Source organism: Helianthus annuus, chromosome 5 (assembly GCF_002127325.2).
Source record: "Helianthus annuus cultivar XRQ/B chromosome 5, HanXRQr2.0-SUNRISE, whole genome shotgun sequence".
Lineage (NCBI taxonomy): Eukaryota > Viridiplantae > Streptophyta > Magnoliopsida > Asterales > Asteraceae > Helianthus > Helianthus annuus.
The window spans coordinates 51201976-51225172 of NC_035437.2; the positions used below are offsets into that span (position 1 = coordinate 51201976).

A 23197-nucleotide genomic window follows, 5' to 3' on the forward strand; every position below is an offset into this window, starting at 1 on the left:
TGAATAGGGTCTGCAAGCCTTATTTAGATAAGTTCATCATCGTTTTTATTGATGACATCTTGATTTACTCTAAGACGCAAGCTGATCACGAGCAACATCTTCGTCTTACTCTGGAACTCCTGAAGAAAGAGCAACTTTTTGCCAAATTCTCCAAGTGCGAATTTTAGCTTAAGGAAGTTCAATTTTTGGGACATATTGTTAACGAACAAGAGATCCCTCCAAGATCAGTGCGATTAAGGATTGGGATATGCCTACTACTCCAACTGAGGTTCGTTCTTTTCTTGGTCTTGCGGGTTATTACCGCCGCTTCATTGAGAACTTCTTGAAGATTGCAGTTCCTCTAACTGCTCTAACTCAGAAGAACAAACCCTTTGAATGGGGTTCTAAGCAAAAAGAAGCGTTTCAGACCTTGAAGCAGAAGCTTTGTGATACACCTATTCTGACTTTGCCTAGGCAATGATGATTTCGTCGTTTATTATGATGCATTGAAATTGGGTCTTGGCTGTGTTCTGATGCAAAGGAACAAAGTCATAGCCTACGCATCAAAGCAATTGAAGGTGCATGAGAAAAACTACACAACTCATGATCTTGAGTTAGGTGCAGTTATTTTCGCTCTCAAAATCTGGAGACACTATTTGTATGAATGGCACAAAATGTGTGGTTTTCATTGACCACAAAGTCTTCAGCATATCTTCAATCAGAAAGAACTCAACATGAGGCAAAGACGTTGGGTCGAACTCCTAAACGACTATGATTGCGAGATTCGCTACCCTCCTGGAAAAGCGAATGTTGTGGCTGACGCATTGAGTCGTAAGGAACGTACTAAGCTTCATTGTGTTCGTGTTCAATCCGATATTCAAGCTCAATCCGATATTCAAGCACGCATTTCTCAGGCTCAACATGCTTGTGTTTCACAAGATTTGATGGGTAAGGAATTACCCTATCATATTAAGCCTGATCTTGTGCTGAAGGAAGATGGTTCGTATTATTTCATGGACCGTTTGTGGGTCCCAAGCCAAAATGATCTTCGCGCCTTACTTATGGATGAGGCCCATAAGTCTCGTTATTCTATTCATCCTGGCTCAGACAAGATGTATAAGGATCTTTGTACTCGGTATTGGTGGCCTGGTATGAAGAAAGACATAGCCTTATATGTTTCAAAGTGCCTTACTTGTCTCAATGTTAAGGCTGAACACCAACATCCTTCTGGTCTTTTGGAGCAACCAGAGATTCCAGTTTGGAAATGGGAAAACATTGCTATGGATCTCATTACTAAACTTCCGCGCACTAAGAAAGGTCATGATGCCATCTGGGTAGTTGTTGATCGTCTTACTAAGTCAGCGCATTTATTGCCAATCCGTGAGGATTTTTCTGCTGAAAGTCTAGCTAAAATCTATGTGGATGAAATCGTATCTCGACATGGTGTTCCTTTGAACATTATTTCTGATAGAGATGCTCGCTTCTCTTCTCATTTTTGGAGAACCATGCAATCCGCTATGGGTACCCAACTTAATCTGAGCACAGCATATCATCCACAAACTGATGGCCAAACTGAAAGAACAATCCAGACTTTAGAGGATATGGTTAGAGCTTGTGTGATCGATTTTGGTGGTAGTAGGGATTCACATCTTCCCTTGATTGAATTCTCCTACAACAACAGTTATCACTCCAGCATCAACATGGCTCCTTTCGAGGCTCTCTATGGTCAAAAATGTCGTTCACCAGTCTGCTGGAATGAAATAGGTGAGGCTCAGCTTACTGGACCTGACCTCATTCTAGAGACAACTGACAAGGTTAAGAAAGTTCGTGATAACTTACAGACAGCTCGAAGCCGTCAAAAGAGTTACGCGGACCGACGATGCAAGCCCTTGGAATTTCAAGTTGGTGATTGAGTATTACTTAAGGTCTCACCTTGGAAGGGTGTGATCAGATTTGGAAAGAAAGGAAAACTTGCACCTAGATACGTTGGGCCATTCAAGATCGCCGAAAGAATCGGTAAGGTAGCCTACAGACTTGAATTACCTCCTGAACTTGGAAATGTTCATCCAACCTTCCACGTATCCAATCTCAAAAAGTGCCTAGCTGATGAGAACCTCCATATACCGCTTGACGAGGTTCGTGTTGATAAAACACTCCATTTTGTTGAGAAACCTGTGGAAATTTTGGATCGTGAAGTCAAATGGCATAAACGCAAGCGCATTCCTTTGGTTAAAGTTCGCTGGGAATCTAAACGCGGACCTAAGGTTACTTGGGAATGTGAAGATCAAATGAAGGCGAAGTATCCGCATCTTTTCCCACGAGTTTCCTCTAAATAAATTTCGGGACGAAATTTCCGCAAGTAGGGGAGACTGTGACATTTGTGCTTGTAATCATTGTGAACAATTCAGTTATCAATGAAATAAAGTTATTTGATCCCAATGTTTGTTTGTTTGTGTTTGATGTTTGTCATGTTTTGACTTTTATCCAATTTCAAACTCTATATTGCTTTCTAGAGAATTATACGCAAACTGGTGCGTAAACGTACTCAGTTTAACGCGAAAAATACTCCGGAACATCAATTTATGCTTAACATACCTTAAATAACCTTTACATAACTTAGAAGTAAGTTTTAAAGGCTTTGGTATGGCAAAATCAAGTTTATTCGCTTACAGGGACTAAAATTGACAAACTGTGAAAGTATGCCAATTTGAACTGTAACAAACATTCTGGAACATGCCCATAAGTTAAACACACCCTAAATATCCTTTACATAGCTTAGAAATAGGCTTTGAGGGGTTTGGTGTGCTAAAATAAACTTTTGGGGTCATTCAGGGACTAAAAGCGTCAAAAAGTGCATAAGTTTGCATTTTCGTGCATAACTTACGTTCTGAATACATCTGGACATCCAAAAATTTATGTAATCATTAAAATATTATGTTTTAGTGATTGTCTTGTCAAAAATCCATTCGTCGTGCAATTTGGACCGTTTTCGCGTCCGTTACGACTTCCGTCGTAATTAACCGAACAACGCAATCGTACGGCCAAACGAACCGACATCCGGCATATTTTTTAGCATATTTCATGTTCCCTATGCTTTATCATCCTTGTAGAGCTTAAAAATCGGTTTGACGGGTGTTAGAGGTGCCAAAACACGACCATACGCGCACATGGACCAAAGCTGCCAAAACTGAAACTTGGCTGGTCTGCAGGGTCCTTACGGACCGTATGGGTATGCTTACGGTCCGTAAGCCATGCCCAGAATAGCAGAAAGTTCTTTCCAGCTTGATCCAGCTTTTACCCACTTGTGCACATGGTTTTTGATAAACTATGGGCTGGTTTGTGTGCCCATCAAGGTACCCAATCAAGGTATGGCAAGTGTACGGTTTAGATCGTGTCCCCTTCTCCAAGAAACGATCTTATCGGTAGTGCTACACCTATAAATACCCCCACTCTTTTCATTCATTTCCCACATTTGATCTGAGTTTTTCTCTAAGTGGTTGTGTTTGTACACTTCCTACCTGAGATTACTTGGAATCAAATCTTGCGGGGACACGTTGTAAGTTTTCTTTCGTTTTAGCGTTAAAGTCAAACTGTGTTTGACTTTCTGCATTGACCAGTTTATGGTCAACGCGAAGTTCGTTTGAACTTCATAACGTGAGCGTAATCACGATGGTTGTAGTCCCTAGTGACTATACCTACTGATTACCACGTTATCTAGGCTCAGTGACGAATCGTAGTTTCGGCCAGAATACGTTTTCTCGCATATTTTGTAACCAAACTACTCTAGGGTATTAAAATCGTTTGTTTTAATACCAAACCTGTTTTCTAACTTTACTAAACATGTTCTAACATGTTTAGCTCGTCACTTTTAGATTTGTGCTTGTCTAGGGTTGTAAGGTAAGCGATCTAAACAATCGCTTATGCTTACGAACCCGACCCATTTGGTCGATCTTTAGGATCCGACCAAACACTTTGGGTGACCATAGTTGTATTGGGAATAACCTTCCAAGGTTATACCTTATGGTCACGTCGTCTAAGTAGTTGTATGATAAGTAGTTCTTATGCCTTAGGAAAATTACCAAAAATACCCTTTTTGCACTAAAATTCATTTTAAGCCTATGTAACGAAATTTTTGACATCTAAACTGATTTAGCAACAATATTAAACATGTTAAGGCATATCTTGCTTGTCATAGGGCTAGTTAGGCATTCCGAACGCGTTTTACGCAAACGACGCGTTAAAGTGGCATAAGCTACCTAAACGGGTCAAAAGCACTTAGGATAAGTTTCGTTTTAGTATGTAGGTTTTGTTAAACCATATTACATAAGTTCCTACACTTATGTGGTTTACGAACCCTCGTACTACCCGATCCTCCGATAGGTCCGTTATTAATCTAGATACCTATATTAGGTGCCGTTTGAATCTGTGATCTTCTAGCTTGCTTGGTGGATATCTAAAGTCTATTGAGCAATCTCAAGTGAGTACATAGTCCCCTCTTTTACTATTTTTCAAACGTTTTGGGGTGAAACACATGTGCCTACTTGTTACTTTCATGCTTTCCTGTTTTCATATCATATACTTGCTATATTCATTAGTACACTTATAGTACATGATTTCATTATGTTTTGCTATGTGTGTTTACTTGACATGCTAGCACATTGTTTTACATTACATTTGTTTTGCTATGTGTGTTTACTTAACATGCTAGCACATTGATTTACATGACTTTTCTGCTTTGTATGTTTACTTAGCATACTTAGTACATTACTTTCACATAACTTGTTTACATTTGGTATAACATTTGGTTTGTTTAACGGATCTTTATTACATTCATTAACACCGATCATGCCTCTCGGTAGTAAGTAGTGGTACCATAGGACTTGACAATTCCCGTTCCTGACATCCTAGGTTTGTTTGGGTGTAAGGAATGACTGAATCCGAAAACATTTTACTTTGATAACCTTTACTCTAAGGTTATCCTGCTGTCTCAAGGCTTGGATGTATGTGTTAACTTACTACATAAGTGTTTGTATCCATAAAACATGCATTCATTTTACAAAATATAACTTTTGATTTATTTCAAATACTTGTTTTGTTCATTTTTACTTATGGTTTAAGTAGTCTCATTTTTACTTACCATGCATAACTTTTGTTTACACTTTACATGACTTATACTTAACTTGGGTTATACTATGACATTTAACTATTGGTTCAAACATGAACGATTACATTGTTGGTTGGTTTGGGTGACTTGAATAACGAGGCATGTGTAATATGATACAAACATGGTGGATACGCCGCTGGTACTTCCTATATATAAGTGTTTGTATGATATTACATATCGAAGCGTTATTTAAGCCATTCAGTTTAGACATGTTACTTTTACAACACATTTTCACTTAAACATTTTTTTTACAAATAACTTGGTTTATACAAACTCTTTTTACTTGGTTACTCTTTTAACCATACATTACTCTTTTACATATACTTATCATCCGATTTTGCTATCATTTTTCAAATGATTTATAAAAGAAAACACTTAACAAGGTTCATGACTGATTTTCATTAAACATTTTCTTTAAACTCAAGTCATGAATCCTATTTTCACAAAACCTATGTATCTCACAAGTATTTTTATGCTGACGTACCTATTTTCACATGTGTTTTCAGGTGCTGTTGCTTAGGATGATCATGACATACTAGGGAGGACCTGTGCCTTAGAAACTTAAAATGAAGATAGACTTAGTTTAATATTGTGATGTACTTTTGTTTCTTTTTATTTTAAAAAAATGTAAACTGTTGGTTCTTGTTTTGAAACAATATATTCCACCCTTGGGTGATGAATAAAATATTATTTTAATTACCCTGGTTGTGGAACAATAATTCTGTTACAACACTCCCCGACGTTTCCGCCACGATTTGACGTTTTACGTGGTCGGGGTGTGACAGTAAACAAGTTCATTTATTTGAATCTTGAAGTTTTTAAAATCAAAAACAGTTTGTGAGATCTCCAAGGTCATTAATTTAGACTTGGAAGTTTATTTGTGAAGTTTTGGATTCTTAAAACTGTCATATATAAAGTAATTTGATAGGGGGAGTGAAGTCGAGTAATTCTGGAGAAATTCATACTGTTACATTTGTGTAATAGAGCCAGATTCTTGATCTAAAAAGATTTTAAAAGTCAGGTTATCGTTCTTGGAAAACCGAAAAAGCTTTCACTGTCACATATTTGAAATGCTCCAGCTTATGCTAAGCGTTAGGTTTTCAATCTTATATTGTTAAATTACTTATAAATGTTTGAGATTTGCAGATGATAGTGCCAGATTACGATCCCAATAGCTGAGGCTAAGGGGGAGTCTGAAGACGAGCTTATCGCAAGGGGGAGCTTGTAAACGAAAAACCAGGTGCCGATCCTTAAAGCACGAAAGCTTTACGAAAGGGGGAGCCTGAAGATAGAGTCAAGAGAAAGGGGAGCTGATTCAGAACGCAGAACAAGAAAAGGCTGAAGAGGGAGTATGTGATTGCTAAATATGTTAAAGCTTTGAGAAGACTCGGAGAGAGAAAAAAGACAGAAGCTACGAGATTGACTCCGGCAATATCCAAGGGGGAGTCTGTGAGTGCACGAATGTCTATCGCCTCCGTTAATCCGAACCATAGCAAGAAACTGATGAAGATAAGGTTTTATATTACAAAATATAAAGAAAAGTCTAGTTTAACTGAGGAGTGGCAAACTTGTAATTAATTAGAACTCCTTTAGAGCCTTGCCTATAAATAGGAAGCTTAGGTTAGACTTTGAGGACTTTTGCTCATCTAGTGACTTTTGGAGCTTTGAAGCTTAGAGAGAGAGTCTAGAGAGAGAAAGTAGCAAAGGTGAATATTCAAGGTGTAAACATTGTTAGATCTTTCAATAGAATCATCGTTTATTACGGTCTTGTGTTCGGTCCACACATGTGCACGGATTTTGCACGTCGTACGTGTCGTTTCGCAATCGTTCGGGAGTCAAAACCGGTCCTACAACATGTTAGGATTTGTAAACATTATGTATGATTAATGTAATTATTGAAGACAAAGGACCATGATTTGCAATAACATACATTCATACATAAAGGACGAGTTTTGTAATTTACTCTAAAGAATCATTGAGATTGGATTGTTTTTTTAGATGAAGTGGTATTTTATGGAATTATAGGGTTAACTGGTAACCTGCTTGAACCATATAATTGGTATTTTATGGTCATTGGTTGTGATGTGACATTGGTTCTATTTAACACGGCTTTACGACATGTCGTAATGCATTAGAGGTGAAGAGCTTAATACTAGTTATTCACAAATCATATTGTCTTATTTAGGGGGTGTTTGATGTTGCGTTTTCAAAATAGATTATGCGTTTTCAAAATAGATTTTGCGTTTTCAAAACTGCGTTTTGAAAAAGCATGTAGTTACATGCTTTTCCAAAGATAATCACATTTTCATCCAAACATTTAATAATCACTTCAAAACCTAATCCGAAACACCCTTTTATAATTATTATCTTCTCTATTATTCCCTAAGCCCATACGTAATGGGGCGGCATGTGAGGGCGGTATGACCCATAGCGCCGCCATAACCCCCCGCACACCAAAACTAGGGGCGCCATGTTTCAGAAATTTGGGGGAGGCGGTATAATTATCCCGCGGTTATGGGGGAATCTTTCAAAATTTGGACCAATCAAATTTAAGCAAAGTTTTTTATAATTAATTAATAAAATTGAAAATTAATAATTAGGTAATGATGGATAGGGGCGTTATGACTACGGACTCAAGTGATATAACGTCCCATAAAGCTCCCGTGTGACGTGACACGACACGTGTCGTATAACGCCCCACAAGAGGCTTTATGACTACGGATGACCTAACACAAACAAAACAAAATAACCGAGTTATAATATAATCCAATTCCTGAATCGGAGTGAGTAGAAATTGTGTCTCTCCCCTCTTTTCGATCATCAACAAAAGCAAAATGGATCATACCATAACCTAATTTTAGAAACATTTTTCATAAATCCTCTTCTTTTTCTCTATTTTCTTTCCAATTTCACAACCTCAGATCTGTGACCAAATGAAGAAATCTGTTAATCTCAAACCCTAACACATTCATCTTCATCAGATCGATGAAACTGCAAAATCTCACTCTAACAACAACAATGTCGTCGAATTCGGACCACCAGACTCATCACCACCGCTCCTTTGGATCTAATCAGCAACCACAATCAACGCCCGTCATTCTTCCACCGCCCTGCGTCCACTTGACGGAGTTTAAAGCCGATACAGGTACGACGTCGTTCACCAACTTGTTACAACGCCTTCGGGTGAAACCGTTGGGACGCGCGTCCGTACGGAGTGAAGCCGGTCAGGTTTTCCGCTGTGGCGCGTGTGGTCACGCGCCACCGCGGATCTACGCGTGTGTGACGTGTGATGCGGTTGTTTGTGACGTGCACGCGCCGGATCACGTACATCAGATTGTGATTGATGTGGATCGAGCGGAGTTGTTTTGTAGCGCGTGTGGGGACCAGGTGTACGATCGTGACTTTGATTCCGCTGTCGTGTTGGCGCAGACGGCGGCGGCGACGTTAGGTGGTTGTAACTCGCTTCACGCGCTACCGCCGGAGAGTTTGAGGAAGCGGCGGCGCGTGGATTACCGTCCGTGGACGCCGGATTCACGAGAGCGTGCATTGCTAGGGTTACACTCAAGTTTGTTGTCTGGAAACAATGAAGAACGAAATAATGAAGATACAAACTTTCCGTTGGGATTGAAAGGATTAAACAATTTAGGAAACACCTGTTTTATGAACTCTGTATTGCAGGCTTTGTTGCACACGCCTCCGTTGCGAAATTATTTCTTAAGTGACCGGCATAACCGGTTCGTTTGCCAGCAGAAGAATGGTGTTAGTTGTAATAAGAATGATAGGAAGAGTAAAATTGTACAGAGGCTGTGTTTGGCATGTGATACGGATGCGTTGTTTTCGGCTGTGTTTTCGGGTGACCGGAAGCCATATAGCCCCGCAAAGTTCTTGTACAGGTCTGGAACTCTGGATTTGTTATTTGGAAATATGCTGCAATGATGAATGATATTAGATTTTTGTCTGTTGTGTTTGTTGAACTAGTCTAGAGGCTGTGGGAGATTTACATGTGTTTGTAGAATATTAGAAATGAGGATGAATAAAGTTTTGAAATTTGATAGGAACATGTGGTGTGGATTGATGATGTTTTAAAGTGGGGCATGTCTTTATATTTTGCTAAAATATATTGTAGCTGTCTTAATCAATATTTTTAAATTAGGTGGACAAAGATAGGTGGTTGATATTTTTGAGAAATGTTTGAACTATAAAAAATCTGATTACTTGCGGTTGTTTTCCAGCTGGTGGCAGCATGCGGGAAACCTGGCGAGTTATGAACAGCAGGATGCTCATGAGTTTTTCATTTCCATGCTTGATGGGATCCATGAGAAGGTGGATAAAGACGAGCGTAAACATCACAGTCAAGGTGAGCTTTGTTTTGATCTGTTATTAATCGTTTTCTTGTTGAATCTGCAACTATTTATGTGGGTCATGTCTTGGTGCCATGCAACCTGTCTGTCCTGTGTTATTCTCAACTTATCTTGAATGTTCATTCGATGCCATGCTGCTAGTTTAAACAAGTTTTTCAAGCAGTCTTCCTGTAAATAAATTATCCGCAACTGATGCTCCTGTATAGTATTATGTGATTCTCTGTTGAATGATGCACTTTTGTTCTTAACTAGAGCATTCTCTCTAACAGACACACACGCGTAATATTTGTAGCACAACTGTCTGCAACTTAATTGGACCATGGAATATATATATGAAATTTTAACTTGTTTATTTTCTTGTCTGCTTGTTTATTGCTATCATCAAGCTCTAAAGACTGAATAACTTCCTGTAAGTTTGCACGTGACAAGAATATAGTACTCTTAGATAGCCGGTGGTTGTATTCGCTAAGAAGTAGGAAGATCGTTATCCCCTATCTTTAGGGGAACGTGGATAATCTTTTTCGCTGCTAACGTTTAGTTGTAAGATTTAGGAAGCTTGCATACGGTCAACTTCAGTAAGTCTAGTCCCGTAGGATTTTCTTGTGTCACATCTCTTCTTTGGCCATTGATAGGGTCTTTTATGTTTTGATACAGATTATCTGGAGCCTGGAGGAAGTTCAAGGTTTCCACTAGATTATCAAACTTTCCTACGTAACATCAACTGGATGAATATAGAAAGAGTGTGATGTGGCACAAGAATCCTCTAGTTTTCAGGATTAGTGGATCATACAGCTAACTTAACCAACAACTTCCTATTTTCACGTGTAAGACCTTGCTTGATATTGTTTGTAATATGTTGATGTCGTTTTCTTGTTAGTTCATCTGCTCAAACATTTGGTATGTTACCATCATCCCGTCTCGTTTTGTTGGACTTAATGACTTATTTCCCCTCTTTCTGATAGGTAGTGGAGACTGCTGTATCGCGCATAGAGTATTCTCCGGAATATTGCGGTCGGATGTCATGTGCACAGCATGTGGTTTTACTTCCACCACATATGATCCTTGCGTAGACATCTCACTTGATTTGGTACCCAACCACGAAGGCCCCAGAAAACCATCCTCCAAAACCCTTAATTCTTGCAACGGGAACACAGAAACTGTAAACCCGGGGGTGTCTACACTACTTGGGTGTTTGGACCGGTTCACAAGACCAGAAAGATTAGGTTCTGACCAGAAGTTTTTCTGCCAACATTGTCAAGTGAGACAGGAATCCCTTAAACAAATGTCGATACGCAAACTCCCATTGGTTTCTTGTTTTCACATAAAAAGATTTGAACACTCTCCAATCAGAAACATGTCAAGGAAAGTTGACCGCTACATGCAGTTTCCGTTTTCATTAGACATGTCTCCTTATCTCTCATCGTCTATTTTAAGAAGTCGATTTGGAAACCGTATATTTGGGTTTGACGGGGACGGTAATGGTAGCGCTAACGACCCGGATTGTTCAAACGAATCGACTTCAGAATTTGAGTTGTTTGCTGTTGTGACCCATAGTGGGAAACTAGATGCTGGACATTATTCGACTTATTTGAGGTTGAGTAACCAATGGTACAAGTGTGATGATGCATGGGTGACTCAAGTGAGTGAGAATATTGTGAGGGCTGCACAAGGTTACATGATGTTTTATGTTCAGAAAATGCTTTATTACAAGGCCAGTGGTACCTCATGAGAGAAACAAACTGTTTTTTTTTTTTTTTTTTGATGATTTTAAGGTTATTGTTTGGCAGATTTTTATGATTTTGTGTCGGGTCAAGTGTTGGTTCTTTTTGTGTTCTTTTTACCAACCCTTGAGATGGATATTGCAACAGTTGAGTTAAAAACATGTACATTTACAGCTTCATTACAGGAGATTTAACTTACTGTTTTTGCATTTCCTTTTCGGTTTCGTTAATGGTATTGTATACGTCATTAGTCTGATCCTTTGTAGGAGCTACCCGCAATAACGAACTTGCAAAACGCAGTAACTAGAAAGCCACAATAACCCAAAAACAAGATGACATGATTGTATATATTCTAATATAAAATTCCTACATCAACTCTTCCTCAAAATACATTTACAATTATTGCATTTGCCTCCCCTTCCAACTGAAACAAACCATTTATGCTTTATAAAAAACAGAACCGCAAAACTAAAAGCAAACAGATCAAGCAACTTCAGGGTCCTCCTTAACTGAACCACCATGTCGCGCTCGCCTAAAAAGAACCCTCAAAATCGAGGCAGCTGCAATCAAAGCTATTTCCAAATGCTCAGAACTACTTGTTTTGATGGTTAACTGCCCCATGTTTCGGTTGTTTATATTAGCGTTTATGGACATATTTGTCCCTCGCCCCACCCTAAAATCAGACTCTATGTTCCCACTCAAAACCGTCTCTTTGTTCATAGATAACACCGTCATAGTAAGGCTAATCTTGTCATTTCGCACAGGGTAATCCCTCCCTCTTATTACCGTCTGCAAACTCCCACCATAAGCCGCTTGTTCCCGACCCCTCATTTGACCACCATTGATTACAAACTTCACCCTATTCCCCACTAAAAAACTATCTTCCAGTTTCACAGCCGCATAGTAACTATTCCCAAAAGACAACAATGAGACTCCACATTCCGCTATATTCCGCTCTAACACACGCATTTTTGTGCTACTATGAAGAGTGTAAATTAGCTCTTTACCTGAGGATTGAACATCCAACGCAGCGCTATAAGTGGGCCCCCGTGGATCCAAAAAAGCCACACAACACTCTGATTGCACATTCAAATCCTGCTTGTCCTTGCTGATCTGTCCGGTAACCGATGCATATAAGTTTTTGCTTACTTTGGTAGCCGACTCTAGGTTTATTCCATCAAACCCGACATCATGGTCCCAACCATGGGGGTCAAGAACCGGTCTAGCTAGCCACTGGTCACTTGTAACAAGGCACCGATATCTATGCAACGGGTTATCAGAATCAAAACTAGGAGGAACTGCCATATCTGGTAAAAGCACGGGCTCCGGAGGATCAATATTCCCGTCACCATCTAAGTTACCATCTTCAGAAATCTTCTTCTCTTTACGTGCACGTAATTCTTCCTTTAACTGTTTCTTTAAATAAAGGGTCTCTCGATAATCCAGCTCATCAAGATAGTCGTTTTTCTGAGAATTCGACAACTTTTTGAACTGGGATTTTGTCAAGATTCGTATAGGAGGTAACTGATCATACTCTTCATCTTCTTTTTCCAAATCTGAAAGCGCAATATAGTCGATTTCACTTTCGGTTACATTAGGGTTTGAAATACGATGGCGAAGAAAAGACGAAAGAAGATGAGGTAAAGATGGGACCCGCGCACTATTCGACACCCCCAATTCAATTCTATCCTGGAAATCCAAAACCTTGTTAACATCACCCAAGATTTTTGTGCATAAACATGACAAAATAAACTGGGATTTCCAAATTTGCCCGTCTGGAAGAATCTTATCACCATTGACGTTGGTTCTACATTCCGGATGATTCTCCACAAACAGAAACGGGTTTTCAAGTTTCGAGTCGGAAATCGCCTGGTGAATATAGCGTTGTATAAGATCTGTGCATTGGGTACGATAAGATTCGTAAGTAGCAGGGTACCCATTTGGTCCTTCGGGAAGCGGTGAACACGAATGAGTCATGACGAGCATGGTATTGAACCAGATTCCCGTACCAAATACCTCGGTTATAAGCTTTAATAAAGGCAAATCACTGTAATTGTTATTAATCATGTCGAGCCTTTCAAAATACAAAACCATATCTGGAGGCGATTTTCTGATACGTTTCTTGATCTTGTGTAGAATCTTCCGGTTTCTACCGATAGTATTAGGCGATGACGGTAATAAACCGGGTGTATCTACGAAAGAAATCTTGATTCCATTGACGGTCCCCGCAACTTCTTGCACACGATCGGTAGCAGGTTGGAATGCATTTGTTTTCGCTTTTGCCTGATTAAGTATAGAATTAATGGTTGAACTTTTGCCAACACCTGTTTTACCGAGGACTAGAATTGTAAATTCGAAATCCAACTCCGGAACACCGGATGTTTCTTGTTGTATTGCGATCTCCTTGGCTTTGTCACTTCTGAGATTAACCCTTTTAAGATCAGATTCTCCAGCGCGTATTAACGTTGCCAGGTGGATCCGGTATAAAACTTTGGCCACGATGAGATCGTCTTGTGGGCGGCCCAAACGATGAAGAAGACGTAAGAATTTGATTTGAAGCATCTCAATCTTGGCTAATGGATCCAAATTCTTTTCCTTGGTTGTATGATGGTGCTGGCGAGGGTTCTCGAAAGCGACTTGGCGTAGCGGTGGTGCGGTTTCTTGGCTAGGAACCGAAGGATGTGATAAATCGGCCGACACCTCGGGTGATGGAGCGTTGGCAGTTTGCGCAGAACCTGAAAGTAAATAAATATACTAATTAGGGATCATGCCAAGAAAGCAAAACTAACCATCTTTAATGTTAAATATGGACGGACAAAAATATAAGAAATTTACAAGAGAAAAATGTGTAAATATGTATTGAACACTATGTAGTTAATATCCTGATATAACAACCGATATATCAGTGATATATCGGTTATCGGTCATCTGCCGAGATAGTGGTACAAAATATTGGTCGGAATATCGGTACCGATAATATCAGCGATATTAATGTCCGATATTTGACCAATATAGGACCGATATTTGATCGATAAATCATCGATTTTCCCGATATCAGTACCATTCTTCTTATCTCTACCGTTCATTTTTCTTCTTATTGCTGCTATTAGTGTTTTAAGTCTAAATTGTTAGTTGTTACTGTTAAATGTTAGTGTTTTAAGTCTTAGTGAGTTGTTACTTGTTACAATTGTTAGTGTTAAATTGCTATATATATAAATTTAGTATGATATTAAAATGACCGATATCTCAAATATCGGTCCTTGACCGATATCCGATATTTTACCGCATTAACTATTAAGATTGAACACACATGAAAAGTTATCTAAAATTATCATAAGATAGATGGGGATGAGTCGTATATTATATATACCATGAACATTATCATTAGCAGGGTGGTCACCTTCAAAGAAAGTGTCATTGCCAGACAATGGTCTTGCTGAGGCTAATGAGTTTGAAACCAACTGAGATACAACCCAATCCTTTATGCTCATCATGATTCCTGACAACACAGGAAAGAAACAACTATCAAAATCCTTAATTCTTCTTGTAAATATCATAATCAAAATTGTATCCTAGGGTTTTAGAAATACAAAGGATTATATTATAAAGTAAAAATAGCTTACTGTCTACCATTTAAAACATGGGTAACTAATTATTTGGGGTTGAAAGGTGCATTTGTGAGAAAGCTCATCAGTATCAAATACAAAAAAGGATTGATCCTCACATGACTGAACTTCCTTAAAAAATGCTTGTTTTAAGTTCAGCACATAAAGATTCCATGAATCACGCAGGCACAAAGACATGCCTGCATAATAATAATAATGCCTATCTTCTAAAAAACATGGATACAAAGGATTGATCCTAGTTAATCATCAAATGACTTGAATTCAAAACCAGACTCAATAGAAACAACAAATTGGAGTGATTTAACTGATACCTGACTTGTAAATCGATTCTTCTTCTACAACAGCTTCTTAATTAATTAATTAATTAAGCGGTACCAGCTACCCTCTTCCATCTAATTTGACTGAAATTACAACACGAACAGATACGTAGAAAGGAATTGAAATAAAAACCCTAGAAAGTGGATAGGGTTTGAGAGAAGGAGACGCGTGGGTGAGTTTTGTTTGTTTGGTTGGTAGCGAAGGAAGACCAAATCGCAATCGGAAGGCGTGATTGTTGAGAACTAATGTAATGTAATGTAATCATGTTGTTGCTCTTGGCTTCCTTCTTCTTTCTTTTCCCAACAACCCCCTCCACTTTCAACAAAATGCACTCTCTATATTGCTTGAAATCGTTTGTTTACAAATGAGTCTACCTCACTCGTTTAACTAAACTTGTTTAACTTATGGAGAAGGTTTATTGGGTAACACTAAAAAAGTGGGAACAACGGAGAAATCGACTCAAACGAACTCCGATTGGACTCATTCCAGCGGCGTTGGAATCGGCTCGTCGAACCCTAACTAGGATCTCTTAACCCTAAATCCTAACTCCTAAACTCTAAACCCTAAAGCTAAAAAATAAGGCTAAAACCTAAGCTAAACCGTAAAATCTAAACTATAAACCCTAAAAGCTAAACCCTAAAGGCTAAACCTAAAGCTAAACCCTAAACCCTAAAAGCCAAACCCTAATATATTTAGGGTTTAGGGGTTATGATTTAGGGTTTAGGGTTAAGAGATCCTAGTTAGGGTTCGACGAGCCGGTTCCAACTCCGCTGGAATGAGTCCAATCGGAGTTCGTTTGAGTCGGTTCCCCACTGTTCCCCACTTTTTTAGTGTTCCCCAATGAATCTCACACTATAACTTATAACCTGTTACACCCTGACTTTTGCGGGAGCGTGATTTGGTGTGACTTGCTTAATATCATTGCATTCAACCATAACAAACAACTATATGATAAAACCAAGATGTTCATCCATTGATAGTTTTCAAAATAATACAACCGTCATTGTTTAACATCAAACTAAGACTTCAAGTTTACATAACCACCCATTGTTTTAAGTTCTCTACTGGACTTCACAAAAGTTACTTAACAAAATAAGGCTTCAAATCATGTATCCTATCAAAGATATAATACATGATCCAATCCCTTCAACGTTGGATGGCATCATTTATAGAAGATTGTTATGGGTGATTTTCTGAACATATATCATGACTAATATTCTGGCTTTGATTGTTTATCTGTGATCAGGATACCGTAGCAGGATATTGGTAACATCCCGATACGATATCCTGGTAGTGACTAATTTAACCACGTGCAGATTAGAAAGTGCAAGTCTCCAACGTTCAAGTGGACTTCTTCTCCTCAATACTCGGGCGAATCAGTTGGGTTATAGACGTTGAAGCCGGAAGACGTGGACTACAACGTTCACTTGAGGAATATTCGAAACATCTCGGTTTTATAACACAGTTTGTTATTTTCTTTTTACTATAAAAGGGGATTGATCGGATCAGATTAGGGACACACAATCTCTTGCACACTTTTTCTCTCCAGCTGCAAACACTCGCAACTCAGTTACGCCTGTACTCAGATTACATTGTAACACTTAGTTGATCGGCATCATATCCTGCACTGTATCCTGATATTTGAAGTAATAGAAGAACAAGGCAGCTGCGATTGTCAGCTCCCGAGGTTTTGTGCCGGCAATCTAGATTGATCAAGGGCTTTACCCGTACATCATGTGTCACCCTTTACATTTTAGCTCATTGTTTGATCATAAATACAGCTCTATATCCTGAGCCGTATCCTGAAACTGTTTTTGCAAACAACATATTTTTCACACATTTCTTCAGCACACTACCTCACTTAACTAATTTGATCACTTAATTGCTTCGGTAATTTTTGACCAAAACAATTTGGCGCCCACCGTGGGGCAAGTGGTGCTATTTCTACTAAAAGCTTTTGCAAAATCATTACTTGGTTTTCTATTTTCAAAACTTTTTGCTACACTGTTTCCAATGGCCTCGTGATCAAACATGAGCTCTTCCACCGTGTCTGCTACAACCTCTGCAACAATTGGTTCGGTGCTTCCACCACCTCCTCCGAGATCTCAAGCTTCTTCCCAAGGAACTGAAATTCATATGGCTCAGGATGTTATCCCCGCTCGCAATACCCAGGGATCTGGTCCTGTTTTGGCTTCTAATGAGCAAATTCTAAATTTGTTTGGTAGTGTACAGGAACAGATGAGGTAGCAGCAGGAAACTAATCAGATGCTGATGAGAGAAATACAACTCTTGAAATCCAGCTAAAGCAGACCTGCTGAAGATACTGTCACTCCCTTGCAACCCAGGGCTTTGAACTTCAGTTCTGCAGTTTATGTTGAGGATAACCGGGGAATATTGTGCCTAGCCACTCCCAGAATCATACTCCTGAGATACCCTCTTCAGTCAGAGTATCAACTGTGAGAAGCTCAGGATATGCTTTAGGATATGGCCAGAATCCTCAGACTTGTAATGTATATAATAATAATAATAATAATACTCTTGCTACTAATGGTGTTGGATCTTTGCAGGATTCAGGTGTGACATCAGCATTATCTAGGGAGCTTCAGAAATTGAAGGACATGATATCCAGTGTGCCTGGGGTGGTCCAGCCAATTCCAGAAGTATCCCAGGACAGCCACAGGATATCCCAGTTCGCGTATCCCATTTGTGATGCTGAAATCCCAAAAAGATTTCAGACCCCTAACATGAAGCTCTATGACGGAACTACGGATCCTGAAGAGCATATTGCTCAATATAGGGAAAGGATGGAAATTAACCCTATCCCTCCAGATCTCAAGGAAGCATGCCTCTGCAAGGGTTTTGGTTCTACCTTAACAGGATCAGCCTTGAAATGGCTCTTAAACGTTCCTCCTCATTCAATTACTTCTTTTGCCCATTTGGTTAATTTATTTAATAGTCAATTTTCTTGCAGCCGAAGTTTTGAGAAACTGACCAGTGATCTTTACAGGAAAACTCAAGGACCCCAGGAATCCTTGAGGGATTATGTGAACAAATTTAGCCGTGAATCCTTAGATATCCCGCATCTTGATGTTGCAACAGCTGTGCAGGCTTTCAAAATGGGATTGCAAAAAGATTCTTAATTTTACCAGCATCTTGTAATGAATCCCTGCAGGAATCTGGATGAAGCTCGTAACAGGGCTTTAAGATATATTCGGTTGGAGGATGACAAAAAGATGCAAGAGAGGATGAATTCATCCACAATTTATGAATCGACCAATAGGAAATCAGAATCCTCGTACAAACCTGTTGGTGCATATGTCTGTCGACTTCATCATGTATCGAGTCTTGTAATAGGTTAGATACATCAGGGCACATTATACGAGAAAAACGAGAAAAATATGGGATGTAGCCATTTCGCACGAAATGGAACATGTCCATTTCGTACGAATTGGAACAGGCCATTTCGTGAGAGCCATTCCATGCGAAATGGACTGCCTATAAATAGTTGCCTTGTTCATTTCATTTGTAACTTTTCTGATTCCGGTAGCGAAGCTCTGCCGAAGTGTCTCCAGCCTGTAAAACGATCTGAAATCAATACAAGAGATAGTTTAAGTGATTATGTATGCAAATCAGCTGAAATAACTCCAATACGTCTGTTTCTGCCTTTCGTATTGGATGAGATCTCTTCTGCACGACTCGTTTGGTCGTGCAAACGATCCTACAAAACCATATCGCTCTAAGCCATACGATAGAAATGACAGCAAAAAAGTGAATGCTGTTGAAGACGAGGATCCTGAGGAGTATCCTGAGTTGTCTGAATATTGTTTTTCTGTTAATATACCAAAATTGATGTATGCTATGCAGGGTTTAGGAGACAAAGCGAGATGGCCCCAGAAGAATCAACAAAAAGCTGATTGGAAGGATAAATCCAAATGGTGTGCCTTCCACGAGGATTTCGGACATGTTACTGAGGATTGCATTGCTCTAAGGAAAGAAATAAGCTATCTCTTGAGCAAGGGATATCTAAAGGGTCTCCTTGGAAGAAAGAAGAATAAAGCTTAGGATCCTGAGAAGGATCCTGAACGAGCGGCATCACCTCCTACGGATGCAAAGATAATTAACTTTATCTCAGGAGGGTCCGACATTTGTGGGACTTCATATTCTGCGGCCAAGAGACATGCAAAGGAGTCTAAGGCCGAAAGAGGAGAAAAGCCAACCAGGGTGACGACCCTCACGACTGACAAAGTGATCACATTCGACAGCGATGACAGGGATACCGTCCAGGATCCTCACCATGATGCTCTTGTAATAACATTATATGTTGCTAACCACTTTGTGCGCATGATACTGGTGGATAATGGCAGCTCCGTCAACATAATTCAGCTAGAGACTTTGAAGAGGATGAATGTATCCCCGATGGACATCACTTCGAAATCCACTGTGCTTGTTGGTTTTAGTGGAGAAGCCAGAAATACCGTAGGAGAGATAAAGTTGCCTGTGTATGTTGAAGGGGTCAACTCAATACAGCGCTTTTGTGTCATGGATTCCCTATCCTGCTATAATATTATATTAGGTAGGCCTTGGATCCATGATATGAAAGTTGTGCCGCCAACCTATCATCGATGTATCAAGATCCCTACCCCTTGCGGAGTGGTCAAGGTGGAAAGTGATCAACAGGAAGCGAAGGAGTGTTATTCTTCTTCAATGAAATCCTCAACAAAGCCTAGTGCAGTATAGCAATTAAAGATGCGGGGCCAGGATATCATGATCCTTCATCCTTTTTCACTAAGTTCTGAGTTTTGTAGAACTGGGTTGTAACACCTCGAAAATTCCTGCCCAATAAAATAAAGACACGTGTCATGAGACAAACGTGTCAGTAACCCGGATCAAATAAAAAGATGTATGGTAGGATTTTAAAGAGGGCGTCATGTTATTAAAAATACCCCTGAACGACCCAAGGGCGACATGTTATTAAAACACCTCTGAGCGACCCAAATTTATAAATCCCAAGATCCTTAAATCGTTTGATAAACATCTTATATATTAACCGGTTGTTTTCTAAATAAATAAAATTCCATCCTTTATATGGAAATTGGGTTATTAGGAATGTTACTACTACAATTCTGATTTAAATCCTAGTCTAATTGGAGTTAGAAGTAGTTGATTAAACTTGTTCAACTATTATGAGAATCCAAGACATGTTCTTGTAATTTCCGTCACTTTAAACTCTCACATGGATCCAAAAGCATGTAAGGGACTTGCAAGCATGCAATGGCTGAGCTAAAGGACCCACAACTGAAAAGGATAGCATGTAAATTCGGACTTGTAAGTTGCATGGTCAATACTTGGAAGTTTGTAAAATTTTTGGCTTCTGGCCATCGGTTACGGACCGTATGGCTTTAAGCTTACGGTCCGTAAGATGCATACCTGGGCGATTTCAGCAAAGGTCGGTTATGGACCGCATCAGTTCAAGCATACGGTCCGCAAGAGCTGCATACGGACCGCAAGAGCTTAGGCTTACGGTCCGTAAGCCTGTCGCTGGCAGCAGAAAATGGACAGCTGCCTGTTCAGCCTGTTGCACCGCCTTATTGAGATGGTTTTCGAAACAAGGGACTTGCTAGGCAGTATTTAGCCACATAGGGACATCTGGGATGATCTTGTAACTATCCTAGACTACCTTGGCATGATCTTGGACCCTAAGGTTCACTATATAAGAGCTTGAGTTGTGAACATTTCATTCATTTTCAACTTTGCATAAGTTCACTCCTGGAGCTCCTCTGGTCAGCAACAAATATTCTTAGCATCCCTAATCCTAATTAGGACTCTTGTAAGTGTCCTTAACCTCCCTTAATTCGTTTTAGCTTAGTTAATTAGCGAAAAGTCAAACCATCGTAATTAAGGTTTGACTTCGAGATTAGTCCATAATTACTCAGTCAAATCTCGAATTAAAAATACCTATAAGTAGGTAATTATGTGGGTAACAAACTCTTAAAAGGGTATTTCCAGATTTCCACTCTAACCATGTTAATTGTCGAGTCAAAGTATACTTTAAAAAGTAAACAGAATGCTTAAATCCAATTTAACACATAATTAGCAATGTCGGATACGTGCAACATGTTTGATCATTAATATAACTTGGTAACTAATGTAAGAACATGTCCCAACATGTTCAACTCGATAATTTTCTGTTTAGACCCGGTTTGGAACCGAAAGTCGCATAGTTTGACTTTCGCTTTGACTTTCAGTTCTGACCCGTTTTAGTCAAGTTTAGTATTGCCTTAGAGCTTCTTTTGGACCTAGTTACATGTTAGTATAACCCTCCGTGATTATACGGCTTGGTTCACTAGTTGTCTAATTATTATGCAAGTTTCCGTTAAATGCCGTATGTTGACCATTATGCCCAAATATCCATAAAATGTGATTTTTGAAAATATGAAAGGGTAAACATCTTAGTTACTGAATTATAAACTTGTACCAAAAATTTGACATCAGTTGAAGGTCTAGATTAAGAGTTATGCTCATTAGCGTAATTAGAAGCTTTCTTAGTAATTAATTAGTGTAATTTGCATATAGCCTATCTAAACCCAAATTTTTGTACAAAACTTTATACTCACTGATATATAATAATATTTTGGGATTTTTAAAGGTTTTTATTTATTTTTAGGCTGAGCATAACTTAGAGTTTTAAGCTTAATTCGGTAATTGCCGGTTTTGCCCTTTTGGGCCATAAAATGAGTTTTATAGATCCTTTTGACCCCAAACCTTTTTCTACTAATTTATTATGTTAAATATATTATTTTGAGCCTGCTGGAATTATAAAAATATCAGCTTTTCTTTCAGAACCCGAAAATGGCTCCAAATCGCCTTTTTAGGCATTTTTACGACATAGTATGTATTAAAACTAGTTTATATATATAAGGGTTGATACCTACTGATATATTTAGTAAAATTTTGTATTATAACAGTAAATTAAAGTTTCAAACTCAGGTTTCCAGTTTTGACCTTTTTAGGCTTAAGTGAAATTACCAAAATGCCCTTTCGGTTCATAAGATGGTTATAATTAATAAAATTCACATATATTTGATACCCTACTGACATAACATAGTAAACTAAGTATATTTACTGATTTATTCAGACATGTAACTCAGATTACTAGTTTAACTCTATTATACCCTTTAAAATTACCAAAACACCCTTATGAGGCATACTTTAAGTTTAAACTTATCTTGGGCATAATTGGACATATCTTACTGATATCACAACATGTTTAGTGCATATAATCTCAGGGAACTTGTATATGATTTATATGGTTACCCGTTACGCGCTTTCGCGTTCGGATCGGCTTACGTAACTAGTTTACGCATATTAGCCGAAACGGGTCAAACCATATCATCTTTGTCTCAAAATCCAGATTATGTTTAGTTTACCCATAGTATATAAGTCTCCAAACTTGCTGGGTCTAAATCACATTCCTTTCGGTTTTCTCCTTTCATGCGATTAAACCGCATTTATTTTTGAAACTAACCGGTCTAAGCTTAGGCTAAGTAAAAGACCCGTTAGGATTCTAATAGGTTATTATAAACCTTCGTTCCAGAATAGGAGACCCAGTAAAAGATACTTGCACTTGCTTGTTGTGGTTATTACTTGCTCAGGTAAATACTTTTAACTTATTTTCCCTTATACGGGCTTGGGGTACGGTATATAAAATACCGCTTGGTCGGGCAATTGACCCTAACTCATTAGTAGTTGGGTATTATCAATGTGACCCGTTTGAAAATTGGTTTTGTTTGTTTTACGCCTTTGGGAGTTTAATGACCATGTCCCGGATATCCTTGGCATCATTCATGAAATGGCCACGACCTTGACACGCGGGTGTAGGCGTACACCCGACAATGTGTCCATATTTATTAAGGTATAACCGTTGGATTCCCGCTGCGGTTTTATACTATATGGTGTGCCTATTAATCTTAAACCCGGCACGAACCGGGCGACTGAACGCATAACAATCATGTAATTCTTTTACAAGTT

The 23197-nt window shown here is 39.0% G+C and overlaps 2 protein-coding genes across 3 annotated transcripts; one reads left to right on the plus strand and one right to left on the minus strand.

Annotated features, from left to right (window-relative positions):
* The first annotated feature begins 7891 nt into the window (after positions 1-7891).
* Positions 7892-11253, plus strand: LOC110940747 (ubiquitin C-terminal hydrolase 22). Its single transcript, XM_022182311.2, has 3 exons — positions 7892-9036; positions 9376-9500; positions 10467-11253. The coding sequence occupies exons 1-3, from the start codon at positions 8129-8131 to the stop codon at positions 11231-11233; spliced, it is 1800 nt and encodes a 599-aa protein (XP_022038003.1). The 5' UTR covers positions 7892-8128; the 3' UTR covers positions 11234-11253.
* A 289-nt stretch (positions 11254-11542) lies between these two features.
* On the minus strand, positions 11543-15484 carry LOC110940746 (translocase of chloroplast 90, chloroplastic). 2 transcript variants are annotated; one of them, XM_022182310.2, is made up of 3 exons: positions 15163-15484; positions 14626-14724; positions 11543-13960 (listed from the first exon to the last, which is right to left on the minus strand). In XM_022182310.2, the coding sequence occupies exons 2-3, from the start codon at positions 14717-14719 to the stop codon at positions 11709-11711; spliced, it is 2346 nt and encodes a 781-aa protein (XP_022038002.1). In that variant the 5' UTR covers positions 14720-14724; positions 15163-15484; the 3' UTR covers positions 11543-11708. The 2 variants fall into 2 exon arrangements, with proteins under 2 accessions (XP_022038002.1, XP_022038001.1); XM_022182309.2 differs by having other exon boundaries at positions 14596-14724; positions 15163-15479.
* Between the last annotated feature and the right edge of the window lie 7713 nt (positions 15485-23197).